General features: G+C 40.5%; 1 protein-coding gene across 1 annotated transcript; it reads left to right on the top strand.

Moving 5' to 3' along the window:
- Positions 1–1,185: 1,185 nt before the first annotated feature.
- Positions 1,186–11,831, top strand: LIN54 (lin-54 DREAM MuvB core complex component; the record flags this gene model as incomplete). The annotated part of the gene is made up of 10 exons (XM_010188068.1): positions 1,186–1,341; positions 3,695–3,911; positions 4,567–4,640; positions 4,795–4,992; positions 6,002–6,093; positions 7,386–7,457; positions 9,473–9,575; positions 9,911–10,048; positions 10,695–10,894; positions 11,474–11,831. Coding segments are annotated over 10 exons (1,452 nt in total), but the record flags the coding sequence as incomplete, so codon positions are not given.
- Positions 11,832–13,069: the final 1,238 nt, after the last annotated feature.

Below are 13,069 nucleotides of genomic sequence, written 5' to 3'. Positions count from 1 at the left end.
ACCGAGCGATTCTGTGATTCTGTGATCTCTGATCATGTCTGATGTAAATGGGATTTACAGTGGTCCTTGACAAATACAGAGCTGGAGTTTGGCACAGGTGAGCAATAGATGGAAAAGGTAACTCATCCATTGTAAGCTGTATTATGGATGAGCGTTATGGTGAAGCTTGTATTTTAAGCTTGATAAAATTGTCTTGAGAAGACAAATACTGCTGGAGAAAGAATGAGTCTCTGAAGGCAACCAAGATGCATAGTGTTCCAGACTAAATATCATGTATAGAAACTAGCTAAGAGTAAAGATTCTCTTGGTTTAGCTGTGCTTTAGCTATGTAATGTTACGCAAATGAAGCGAACGACTTGTGTCTGGAAATTACTAGTCAGGGAAGAAACATGGGGAAGAAGTGAGGGGGGGAAAAATCTAGAATCAAAATTAAAAATTAGTGGGGGAGAAAAGATTCCTTGAGTTTACGTCTTGAATTTACTGTAGACAAGCAATTCTAAGTATCTTAAAAACAAGTTATTTTAAAAATTGGGAGTTTTCTTGAAACATAAAGAAGGAAATTTAGAACAAAAAGTAGAAAATCAACATTGGAAGCGGTGTGGATATATAGAATAGAGTATTGAAACACTGCACTTTTGGAGAAATGCAGTCAGAAAACCGGATCTCTACAGCAGTCTGGAAAGTAGATTTGAAAATACTGATGTTGTTGTACTTTGGCCGAATCAATAGTGGAAGGTGAGATGGTTTTATTTTTTTTTGGTTACTTTCCACAGTCCTCCTTTAAAATTTCCACTTATGATTAAGTAGTCATGATGCCAATTACAAAGCTGTTATTCAGAAAGTTCATCTTGCTCAGGCTTCAGTGGGCTAGTTTCCTTTAAAAAGAACCAAAACCATCCAACCAATAAATAAACAAAAAAAGAAAGAAAAACCAGAAGCAGTGCTAGCTTTCTGCAGGGACCTTTCGGTGCTGGAAACCAGCAATACCTTGAAGTTTCTAACATGTGTGCACTGTTGTTGCTTGGTTGGACCTCTGTGAGTTGTGATTAAATACAGCACCCTTGTTCACGGGAAGAACTCTATGTACCAGTGGAGAGCTGTACTTTCATGAGGAAGGGGAGGTGTATGTGCAGGGTCCTCTCTATTGTGCAGAGAATTAAACTGCTTCTTTGTTTTGCCAAGCAGCTAACAGTGGTGTCAGTGGCCTCCCAGCCTCCCAGCTCCCCCCAGAAGACGGTGGGCGTCCCACTGAATGTAGCGTTAGGACAGCAGATCCTCACAGTGCAGCAGTCAGCACCCTCCTCCCCTGGGAAGGCTATTGTGAACCACACAACCGCCCAGGTACAGACTGACTTTCCTTTGTCTTCTACTGCATTTCCGTCTTGTCTCGTTGCTTGTGGGAAACTGGAGTGCTGAACTGCACATTGACCGTGGTCAGTCTCCATGTGTTCTTGTAATGGTGTTTGCTTTATTGACAAAAGTGTTGCCCCAAGGAGCACACGCTTCTTCAGTCGAGGGGTGCAAGCCAGTACAAGGACATGTGGTTACAAAGCAGCTTTCCAACCTGGAAAGCCCACAGTTCTTTTCTCTGTACATTGGATCTTCCAAATCGTCTGAAAGGCTCCCTATGATGTGAAGAAGAGTTCTTTGGGTGGTTCTGTCTCTTCTGCTGGTGTTTCTATGCCAGTAAGTAGGGCTGCTTTCCAAGTGTTTCTGAGGTTTGCAACACTGGAGTTCGCACTCCTGTGGTAGAGGTCTGCATAAGCAAGACATTGTGGTGTAAGGCCTACAGAATTAGAAATTACCAATTTCTTGTCTCATTTCTAGAAAAATAACAAGGTTTTCCATAATAGCTTTGATGAATTGGTTTACATTAGTGAATGACAAAATAAAACTGACCTCTCTTACAGACTGCTGTTCTTATTTTATTCCTGTTTTCTAATCTTAGGTGAATTTTTTCCTGTCTTAATGTCTGTATTCCTATTTTGGTAAATATGAAGGGATGTGCATGACTGTAAATAGGCAGAGTGGATACAGCAGCGTAGACACAGTTGCATGCACAGCACGAGACCAGAGACTCAGATTTTGCCAGGCTCAAGGATACAGGTGGTAATTGGAATGGTGATATGAGGACATGGACACCAGTGTGATTTGGTTTCTTGTTTGTGGTTTTGGTTTTTTTTCCCCAGAGTAAAACTGGCAAAATTGTCTTTTTAAAACAGCTGTTAAAAGGTTGATTCACTCTAATGCAAGCACTCTAAGTGACCAAATGGAGATGCCTGTATGGTATGCATACTGAGTTGTGATCCAAAGCTACCTGAAAAAACACAAGGGTTTCACCTGTCTTCACTGAGCTTAAGAACTGTCACTTCAATTTTACAGTTTTCCCAGTTGTCCTTGGATGGTAGCCACTAATTTGTCTGCTTGCAGGAGCTTTCACCATGCTGGTCTCCCTGTGATGACACTTACGCTGTGTCTGTGCTTGCAGATAGTGCTTCTTTTGAATTATGCTGGGTTGTTGAGGTTTCAGTATATTAAAAAACAAACAAGCAAAAACAAACAAAAACACAAACAAGGGGTGGAGGAAAGCCAAAACCAACAAGAAAACACCTTCCTTAAAAGACTGGGTTTATATTTTTATATTTCCAGTGAAATATGTACAAATTGAGGTTTCATCCCTATAGCTGCTGAAAGCTGGGAAAATGTTCTAAAAAACAGTCACATCATACTATGAACTACATTTAGTACTAAAACTTAACGACAATGATACATTTCATATCGATATTAAGATACTGAGAATAAAAGGCTGAACTCCAAATGAAATCAGATGGAACGGGAAAGAGGAGGAATAAACCAAGATTTGAGGTTATCAGCAAGGCTGGAAAAAGGGGCCATTATCAATCAGACTTATAAATGTGTATGAATAAAATAAATATTTACTTGTTATTAATTCATAGTTTGAGAGAAATTGGAGAGATGAAGTCTTGCAAATTCCAGGTGTACTGTTACCCCAGCTTTGAGGTAGCACAGGTCTGGTGAACTCTGCTGCTTTCTCATTTTTGCTTTTTTTTTCTCAGTAAATTTGTTTTGCTTCTCTTCACTGTTCTTGCTGCTTTCATTTCACAGCTTGTTCTCTATTTCTCATGTTGTCAGTTATCAGTTTATGGACTCTCTTCCATTTCCTCCTCAAGGGCTGCACAGTGATTTCTGTGTATTAACTGCAAACAGTCTTAACGGGACATATCTGTGCACACGGACAAATAATGCCACAGACTGACACGCTTTTGCAAGTTTTTACCATATATTTTTTTTTAGTAGGAATATTTCTAGGTTGGTTTGTTGCTCCATTTTGAATATAAATGGAGCCATCTGCTCTGTAGTCAGCTGAAGTGTTAGTCAGCAGACATTGTATCTGAGGAAGTGGACTGAGTCACCCTACTCGTGTAAATATTAGTTTACTGTGGTGTTTGGTTAAAATATTGAAAATGGAACTCTTTGCTTTGCTCTGAGCTGTTAAAAGTCATCTAATCTCTTTGCAACTGTTTTTGAAAGCAAAAATGGGGATAACTGACTTGCTTCTCAAGGATACAAATGGATTAAGGAGTTGCTCGGTAACAAATTGAGGAACAAACATGCTGATGTTCTTTCTGCCTTTGTACAAATAAGTTTATGCTGTCTGTTTTTGGCTTAGCAGGCTGTGAAATCAGCAGTGCAGACCATTACTGTAGGAGGAGTGGGTACATCTCAATTTAAGACAATTATTCCCTTGGCAACTGCACCCAATGTTCAGCAGATTCAGGTACCTGGAAGCAAGTTTCATTATGTCCGACTCGTAACTGCCACGACAGCCAATAGTTCAACCCAGTCAGCCAGTCAGAATCCCAGTACGAATACACAGCCTCTTCAACAGGGTAAGTGCTGGTGCTGAAGTATTGTCTGAAGTAAGTTTTTCTTGGCTTTTTTCTTGTTTGCTTTGTAAGGATTAAAATGAGAATGTAACAAAGACCTTTCAAAACTGCCAGATACACTTGATTTTGTGGTAGACTCCTATAAATTTTTGAAAGGATTCATATTCTGCTGTTACCTCTGGTTTTTCTGTGTCAGACTGCTCTGTAGTTGAGCCTGAATCCTTGGAGCATTTGAGGTTGCTTTTCCCTAGTTTACCAGCTTTGTGGATGACTGATGGCAAGTCCTGCGTCCTCTGTATGAAAAGTGTGAAGTCAGAACAGCTCACAAACATATTACCAAAACTCCCACAACACAAAGATCTTTCCATGTAAAATGCTTTAGAAGCACAAAATGTTTCTGCAGGTTTCTGTCCATTCTTTATGGAGTTGTGATGGAATAAAAACCATTGCTGTGAAACGTGTGGACACACTTGTGCAAATACCTCTTTACAAATACCTTTTCTTTAGGCGTGTTACGTGCCATGAGTTTGGTCAGTTAATCTCAGTGTATAGTTACAGTACTAAGTATCTTTGCATTATGTGCATGTGAAAGTCTAGACAACTGAACTGTGGACTTAGATTGAATGTGTGTCAATGTGATGTTGTTTCTTGATACTAGCGAAGCCAGTGGTGGTGAACGCAACCCCGGTGCGGATGTCTGTTCCCATAGTGCCAGCACAGACTGTGAAACAGGTGAGCAAAATGTAAAAGGTATATTCCCAACTTATTTTGGCTGGATAGAAAAAAAAAGTTTGGTTTCAGCACCATAATGAAATGTTACCGTAATAAAAGTGCATTCTGAATCAATAAAACAATTATTTCATAAAGACCTCTTTTTTTTTCCCAGGTGGTGCCCAAACCAGTCAACCCAACTTCCCAGATAGTTACTACTAGCCAGCCCCAACAAAGACTTATTATGCCAGCCACTCCACTGCCACAGATACAGCCCAACCTCACCAACCTCCCGCCGGGCACTGTACTGGCACCAGCACCTGGCACAGGAAACGTTGGCTATGCAGTCCTTCCAGCTCAGTACGTCACACAGGTATGCTCTTAACCCAGAGATACATAAGGAAATGGTGCTGCTGTGGAACATGCTGCCTTACTGTTAAAGGTTCTTGTTCCCCAGCACAGGTCTTGAAATTAGGATTTTCCTCTTTGCCAAGATCTGACTAGCATTCAGAACAAATTGGAAAATAAATGAAATGTCCTGCTTGAAGGCTGAACGGTCAGTCTCTGTGCTAACAAGGATTCTGTCAGCTGATGGCATTAGTGGCACCAATCTAATTTTTGGTTCAGCTGCAATTTGTCCCTAAAGACACTTACCGCATACTTCCATTCCACTTCCACAAATATTATCTTAAACTAAAAATACCATTTGTTGCACCTCTCCTCAGAGGTTTTGTGATTCAGACGCAATCTGTCCCCTTTGGCCTGGCCCCAGTATGTCTGTATCTTGTTATTTGCCAGTCTGCCTTCAGAAACTGTCCCAGCAGGAGAAAGTGGCTGTGCGTAGATAATACAAAAGAAGGAAGCCCAAACCAGTGTCATTTGGCAGGCTCTTATGAGGGTTGTTTGGTTTTTTTTAATGGGAAAAACAAACTGTGGGTCCAGGTATGCAGAGAAGTTGGAATGTAAATAATCTTACTTGCATTTATTTGTTTCCATAATAAGTGGCTTATATATTAAGGAAGCTAATAAAGTAATTTGTGCAGGAAGGGATCCTTCTTCATTGTGGGCAGGGTTGCTTACGAAAAGAAGAGGGGGAAATGAGCATGTTTTTAGGAGCTGGAACTGTTTGTGGTCTGAACATTTCTGTGTGTAGTCTGTGTTATCTGTATGGCTGTATACACTGTAGTAGAGAACAAAAATATCATCTAAAATGTTTTTCTGCCAAGTATGGAGGTAGGAGGTTCTGCAAATTTCTAAAACTGCTTACAAGCATATTATTTTTATTACAATATTTGGCAAGCTTATTGAAAGACTAGCTACAAATCCTCCTGTGTATACTTTAATTTCTTTTATGTTACATATTAACCTTTTTGTTTTGTTAGCTACAACAATCATCATATGTATCTATAGCAAGCAACACTGGCTTTACAGGAACATCTAGTATCCAGTCCCAAGCACGGCTACCATTCAATGGGTGAGTGTTTTGTGAAGAGTTTTTAAAAATATAGACAAACAAACAAAACAAAAACAAAACCACCATCACCATACAAAAAAAACCCCCAAACCTGCAGTATGGGCTGCTGAATCGGCATTTTCTTTCAGTCCTGTTGTAAGAATTGGTGGGACTGAGGTGTTGGGGTTTGGCTTTGGGGGGCTTTCCAAGAAAAACAAGTATACTGTGGTATGGCTGTTACCTCTGAGTAAAGGACATGGATCTATCTAACAACTGAGCCAGTCTTTTGAACAAAACTCTGTTTCCCTTTGTTTTTCGAACACCTATAGCAGGAAGTTGACCTGAAAGCTCCGTGTTGCTTATTTTTCATTTTGCATCAACACCTGGGAGCTATGGGCCTCAACTGTTTCTTGGCATTACTGGAAAGAAGTGCTGGATGATATAAAAGCAGGATGCTTAGCACATGCAGAAATCCAGCTGAACAGCAAAATGGAACTAAAGCCCAAAATGGATCCTGATAGGAGGCTTTGGGTTTTTTCAGTCTTGTATTTTTCCTTTAAGGATGAAAATAATGGCTAACGTGTTTGGGTTTTTTTTTTCCCTTTGCTAAGCCAACAGGCTTAGCTGTTCTGCACACTTGTTTTGTGTTATTGTTTGCTGGAAATTGTAAAAACCAAGGTGCTTTTTGTTGTTGCAACCTCAACTGATTCAAACTAATCCCAAATCCTGATGCAGCTATTCAAATGAATGGGTTTGATTTAATCCCCCTAGTATTACGTGCAGAAATTGCTGGACAGAGATGGAACAAATCTCATCAAAAGCGATTAGTGACACAAAATACAAGTTTTAAGAGCAGTTAAGGACTGTCTAATATAAAATTTATGTATAAACTGAATGTGATGTTTTGGTTTGCTTTTCCATTATCGAGGAGCTGCTTTTTTAAATCCAACTGGAACAAAAGGAAAGGCATGGTCACATTATGTTGGTTGGATCTTGTCCCTCTGCCTTGTAGAGGAGTTCTGAGGAAGTTTTCTCTGATTCCAGTTTTCAGTTATGATGCTTACTCTAGTTTTAAGCCTCATTTCTACTTCAGACATGCAGCCAGATTTGTAGCAGATAACCCAGCTCTTTCTGGGTTGGAAAGGCACTATATATAACAGTTACTTAAACACAGTCAGCCAAAAGCCTAATGCAAGAGGAATAGAAAGATTTTTTTCAAAGTTTGTATTACAAGCCATTTACTTGTATTTAAAGTAAGAAGAAACTGATAAAGTGTGTGTGTGTACATATAGATGCACTTTTTTCCTCCACAGAATAATTCCTTCTGAATCTGCAAACCGCCCCAGGAAGCCTTGCAATTGTACTAAGTCTCTATGTTTGAAATTGTAAGTACAACTTGGGTTTTTTTGTTGTTTTTCTTTAAGCCTTATTTTAGACATCACTAGTTCATGCCAAGTATTAAAATATAATGTTTTTAAGTATGTCAGAAATGTTACGTCTGGATGCTAATTTAAAGTTGCTGTTGGTATTGGTGAAGATATTGCAGTGCCTACGTCATTTTGCAGCTCCTGTGAGCTATCCGGACCCTATCATTTTATAAATTTTGAACCTTGTAGCCTTGTGTGTGGTGGAGCCAATTCCACTCAGCAGCTGGAGTTGCGTTGGTGTTGCTGTGAGTGAAATGACATCTCATGGTATCATCAGTGGGCACCTACCATACTTCGGTGAAGCGCATCAGTAATGCCATGCTGTATCAAGTAATGTAGAAAAATTGGGCTGTGTATCTTTTCTTAAATGATCAAATAGACAAATGATTCTTCACTGATAGGTCTGAGTCTTGCTCAGCTTCATGAGCTATTTTGCCCTTCCATTCAGTGTCTTTGTAATAATTTGACACAAAAGCATTTTAAGCCAAGGAGATGCTAAGCTGGTTTTTTGTTTGGTTGGTTTTTTTTTTAACTCGAGGCAAAGTCAGTTTACTGATTTTTTTATTTTTTATTTTTTAATTTTTTTTGGGGGGGGGCAATATCAAGAGGAGATAGTAAAATTAATCTGTGGTTCGCTGAATCCGAGACAATGAAGAGGAAATCAGTGGTGTGCTACTTAAAGGGAAAGTGATGCAGCAGTATCTGAACCCAAGTTAAGTGTGTTAAAACTCTTCAGCTTGGGTTTCTTTTCATGTAATGCACACCACCCCTATGTGGGGAGGTGTGCCCTGTTCTTCCTAGCCTCAAAATTGTCTTTTGCACCAAAGGCATGGTAAGTGGGAAGACGTGTAGCTGTTTCTTCAAACATTTTAATATATACATGACTGACTTTATAGTGCCAAATATATAGTAGATGTCTAGAGTTTTCCACTTCTTTTAGTCTTTGGTGCCTGAATGCTCCAGAAATACTGGGAAAATAACAATGTCGCTGGTGATGCTTTGCACCTTCAGAATGCTGTTTGGAAGTGAACTTTTCTTGTAAATTACTGTAATTATATCTTTAAGTGGCTAGGCATTGGTGCAGAGCAACTGGCTAATTTACTCTAGCAAAGGTGCTTTCTTACTACTAAAACTTTTTCCCATCTGGAAGGTGAGTTGCTTTTCCCCAAATGAATGTTGAAGGTAGGCAAATAGCCTGTTCTGCAAAGAAGAAAACTCAGAAGTTATTTGCTTGCTGATATTTTGGGTTGATGCCAGTGCTGTTTGTTTTGGAAACCAAGACCATTCCACTACTGAATTTTAAACAGGACAGAAAGGAGAGCTATTACAGGCTGTAAAAGCTTTTTATGTAGTTTGTCCCTGGATGCTTTTAGCATTCAGGATGTGAAAAGTCACCAAAATGCAGTTTGACCAGATAGAGGATTGTAGTAGACTCTAAGGCAACCCTAATCTAGTTCTTGTAGTATTGCCCTGGGCAAGCTACAGGTAGCCAGTTTTGCAAGGGGTTTAGGCTCCTAAAAATGAACATGCACTCCCAGCAGGATTTGAAAAGCAGCTGAAGATGATCAGCAGTTTCCATCAGCTACAGCTGGAGGTGGTACTGGAAGCACTGAAACCTGCCTGAGTTTGTCATAGCCCAGAGCTATGTCTGAGTAGGGGATGAATGTGGTGCTATCATGTATCAGATCTGTGAGGTGGTGGGATCTTGATTTTTCAGCAGGAGGTAGCAGGGGTACATACAAGGCATGGCAATATAATTGACTTTCCTGGTCAGTGTTTTGCTGCTTTTTATTCACATACTTGTCCCTTTAAATTGTTTCTGGTAACTACACATGGAGTTGAGTGTAGGACAACCCTTACTCTGATTGGTGCATGTGCGCATCGCCAGGCTGGGCACTTCTGCCACTGCCCACCAGTATTAATGTCAGTGTAATGGTCATGTTTATAAATGCCTTCTGCATCTTCTGTTTCAGGTATTGCGATTGTTTTGCAAATGGTGAATTCTGCAATAACTGCAACTGTACAAACTGTTATAACAACCTGGACCATGAAAATGATAGGCAAAAAGCAATAAAGGTGAGGGGGTCTTTTTTTTTTTCGTTGGTTTTGGGTTTTTTTGTTTCCCTTCCTCCTCTGCCCTTCTGAAGTTGAAGCTAAGAGCATGTTCCCATGTGTACAGATTTTGGCATGCACCTACAGAGCATTGTGATGGGACAGCTGACCTTTTGGTTTGCCTCCAAAGACAGCTGGGATGAAAGCCACATAGCTTGAGTCTTCTGAACCTCCAGTAAGGGGCAGAAGTGGGTGTATAATTGCCTGATCTCCATGTTGCAAGGCTTAAGTTCTTTAATTGTGCTTCTAAATTCTACTCCCCACAAGCAGTGACTGACCGTTTGGGTCTGCATTGACAGGCCTGCCTTGACAGAAACCCTGAAGCCTTCAAGCCCAAAATAGGGAAAGGAAAGGAAGGAGAATCAGATCGGAGGCACAGCAAAGGTTGTAACTGTAAACGCTCGGGATGTCTCAAAAACTACTGCGAATGTTACGAGGTATGAAGCATTATCTCATCTTAAAGATATTGGCTTTTTCCCTTTAGTGCTACGACTTCGCTGATTTGCTTTGTCTCTTCTTTGTATTGCTGTAATTTTTTTGTTTATTTCTGCTTCCAGCAGTTTGCGTGTAGAAAGCCATTTGTGTGGCAAAATTGATTGCTTTGGTTGTAAAGTTTCATTTTAAGCCATATAGCAGTGCTGAACATGGGCTTAGATTTGTCTTTTACTGAAGAGGAGTATTTCCCAAAGAAACCTACTGCACCAAGTCCTTAGGACTGACATAGAACATATATGTGGAACACAAAGGCAAAAGTCATTCATGCATGAGCTAACTGATCAGTCTGTGGATGTCAGTGGTAAACTGACCCCTCTTATAGCTCAGCCACCTCAGTTCCACCAGAAACAGTAGCCTGGTGAAAAAAGGGATGAGTGGGAAACCATTGATTTGCATTTGATTCAAGTACACATTCTGGGAAGGCATCTCGGTTTGAAGTGAGAATTGAGAGGGAAGACTACTGCTTAAGGCATTCTTCGAGTGGCTAAACTGATAACAGATTAAAGCAAGATCTCCTTTTCTTTGTGGCCTGTCATAAAGGGAGTCAATGTTGCAACAGATTTCTCATGTTTTGTTTGTTTCTTTCAGGCAAAAATCATGTGTTCTTCCATATGCAAATGCATCGGCTGTAAAAATTTTGAAGAAAGCCCAGAGCGAAAGACATTGATGCATTTAGCAGATGCTGCAGAAGTTAGGGTCCAGCAGCAGACCGCTGCAAAGACAAAGTTATCTTCCCAGATCTCAGATCTGCTCACGAGGCCAACACCAACACTCAGCAGTGGTGGGAAGTAAGTTAATGCAGCACCTTGGTTTGGTTGCTGCTTACGGGTTTTTTTTTTCTGATGTATGTGACAAGTATGTCCCTGTCGTCTTTGAATGTGATCTGCATAAGTTGTAGAAGCAGGAACATTCAGGTGAATGGAGCCTTTCATTGACACAACCATGTTTTCTGTGGAACCTAGGGTCTGCCAAGCTTGGCTGTGTACAAGCATGCAATTTAGCATTGTCTTCTCATGGTTGCCTGTGTGCTTACAGAAAGCATGAAGTGCAGGTGTCCCTTTTACTGAGAGGATGTAATCCTTGAGCTGCCATTGTAGTAAAATCTAGAGAATTGTTCTATCCACTTGGGCATTTCAAAGTCTGTTTCAAAATACACATCGATGGAGGCAGGCATCAAAGTACAATAGCCTACCAGTTCATTTGACTGTAACTGTCACTTATTTACTCACCGATGGTTGTCTAAAGGCCCTTGGGAACAATGGGACAGATGAAATCTTATCAGTCCTCATACTAAAAAGTTGCCCAGCCCTGAAGTTAAGTGCATTGTGTGTTTTCGCTGGGAGTGAGTGGGTTTTTGTCTGTTTCAGGCTGCCCTTTACATTTGTAACCAAGGAGGTAGCTGATGCAACCTGCGAATGCCTTCTTGCACAGGCAGAGCAAGCGGAAAAGATGGGCAAATCGAAAGCTGCAGCAGAGCGCATGATCCTGGAGGAGTTTGGACGCTGTTTAATGAGAGTTATTAACTCTGCAGGGAAGTCCAAAAGTGACCCTTGTGCCATGAACTGCTGACTCATGCACATGAGCCACAATGAAGCGGACTGAACAGAACACTTAAGGCACAGGGACACTTTGGTTTTGCATGGAGGATTTAATAACGTTTGTTAATTTGGTGCTTGCTGTAAATTGACCTGCATAAGATTGAAATGAGAAAATCTTTTATAACAACATATAGAGCCTTTTAAATCTTAGTTATATCCTCTTCTACTTAAAACGATACCTAAAGGTCGATTTTTTTTTTTTTCTTCTTCCCAATGTACAGCTTTTACCTTGTGTTTCTTAAAAATTAGGTGTGTTCTCCCCTTTTCCCCAGAATAATTGCCTGAAGGGCATATATAAATTATTATAATATATATTATTTACAGTGTATGGAGGTGCATCACTTTGTGCATTCAGGAAAACACAGGTTGTGTCGATAGCCAGGTGGTGCTTTTGGCAACAGGCATGTACTAAGGAGGTATCAGTGTATCCAGGATAGTTCTGAAAGGACATAAAAAATGAGCATCTAAATGGAAGGTAGTACTTGTATTTAAGACCTCACACAGCACTTTCCTTTGGTGCACAGAGCAGTATGAAATAATACAGGCAATAATACAGAGGGCTTGCTTGCAGGTTTAGCATTGGGCAAGTGCTGAAGAATCTCACTGGAGCGGAGCTCAAGGAGTTTAGAGGCGAATTAATTAATGGGAAAGTTTTCATAGGGTTTGTGGCTGAGGGGTCAAGTGTTTCTTCTTCAGCTGGAAATTGAAGGCTAAGATAGTGGCCTGTCCTCAGAAGCGAGGAAGAGCAGCCATGCCACAATGCTGGACTGTTTGCCCAGTGTACAGTGTTAGCTAAGTGTGCAGCAGGTGAATGCTGTTGCTTAGGTGAACCTTTGTGTTCAGAGGTCTGCAGCAGCCTAATCCCTCACTGGAAGTAGGGCTGTGCAGAACGTTTGGTTTTCTAAGATCAAGCTGTAACCCTGGAAGTGTTTTAAACCCCAGAAGCTGAGGTCATGGGAGGTAGTGGAGCCACAGTTGTCTTAATGAGGACAATCTGCATCCGAATTGACTTGCAAATGCAGGCTGGGATCATATTCAGCCTCAGTATGCTGGCAATTTACTTGGCCTAAGGGTTTTTTTAGCATTGTTTAGAATGACTGTGAGTACCATGATCAGGGAGGATCCTAGCACAGAAACAGGATTGCTACCAAAACAGATACATGGATCCTTTTACACAAAGCAGGGGAACAGGGGAATCAACTGTAGCCATGTATAGACTAGGGCAGGGGATTTTTTTTCCCAATATTTGTTACAAGCAATTTCAGATCACGTTTTTGATAGTGGAACACATTTGCAAAATTAACCTGGTAGGTTACTTATGTACCATGAACATCAATAACTATGTTTAATCACAGGCATTTTTAC

Source organism: Mesitornis unicolor, unplaced genomic scaffold (assembly GCF_000695765.1).
Source record: "Mesitornis unicolor isolate BGI_N332 unplaced genomic scaffold, ASM69576v1 scaffold49987, whole genome shotgun sequence".
Classification (NCBI taxonomy): Eukaryota; Metazoa; Chordata; class Aves; order Mesitornithiformes; family Mesitornithidae; genus Mesitornis; species Mesitornis unicolor.
Note: the sequence above shows the minus strand (reverse complement) of the source record. Positions and strands in the feature narration are given on the sequence as shown.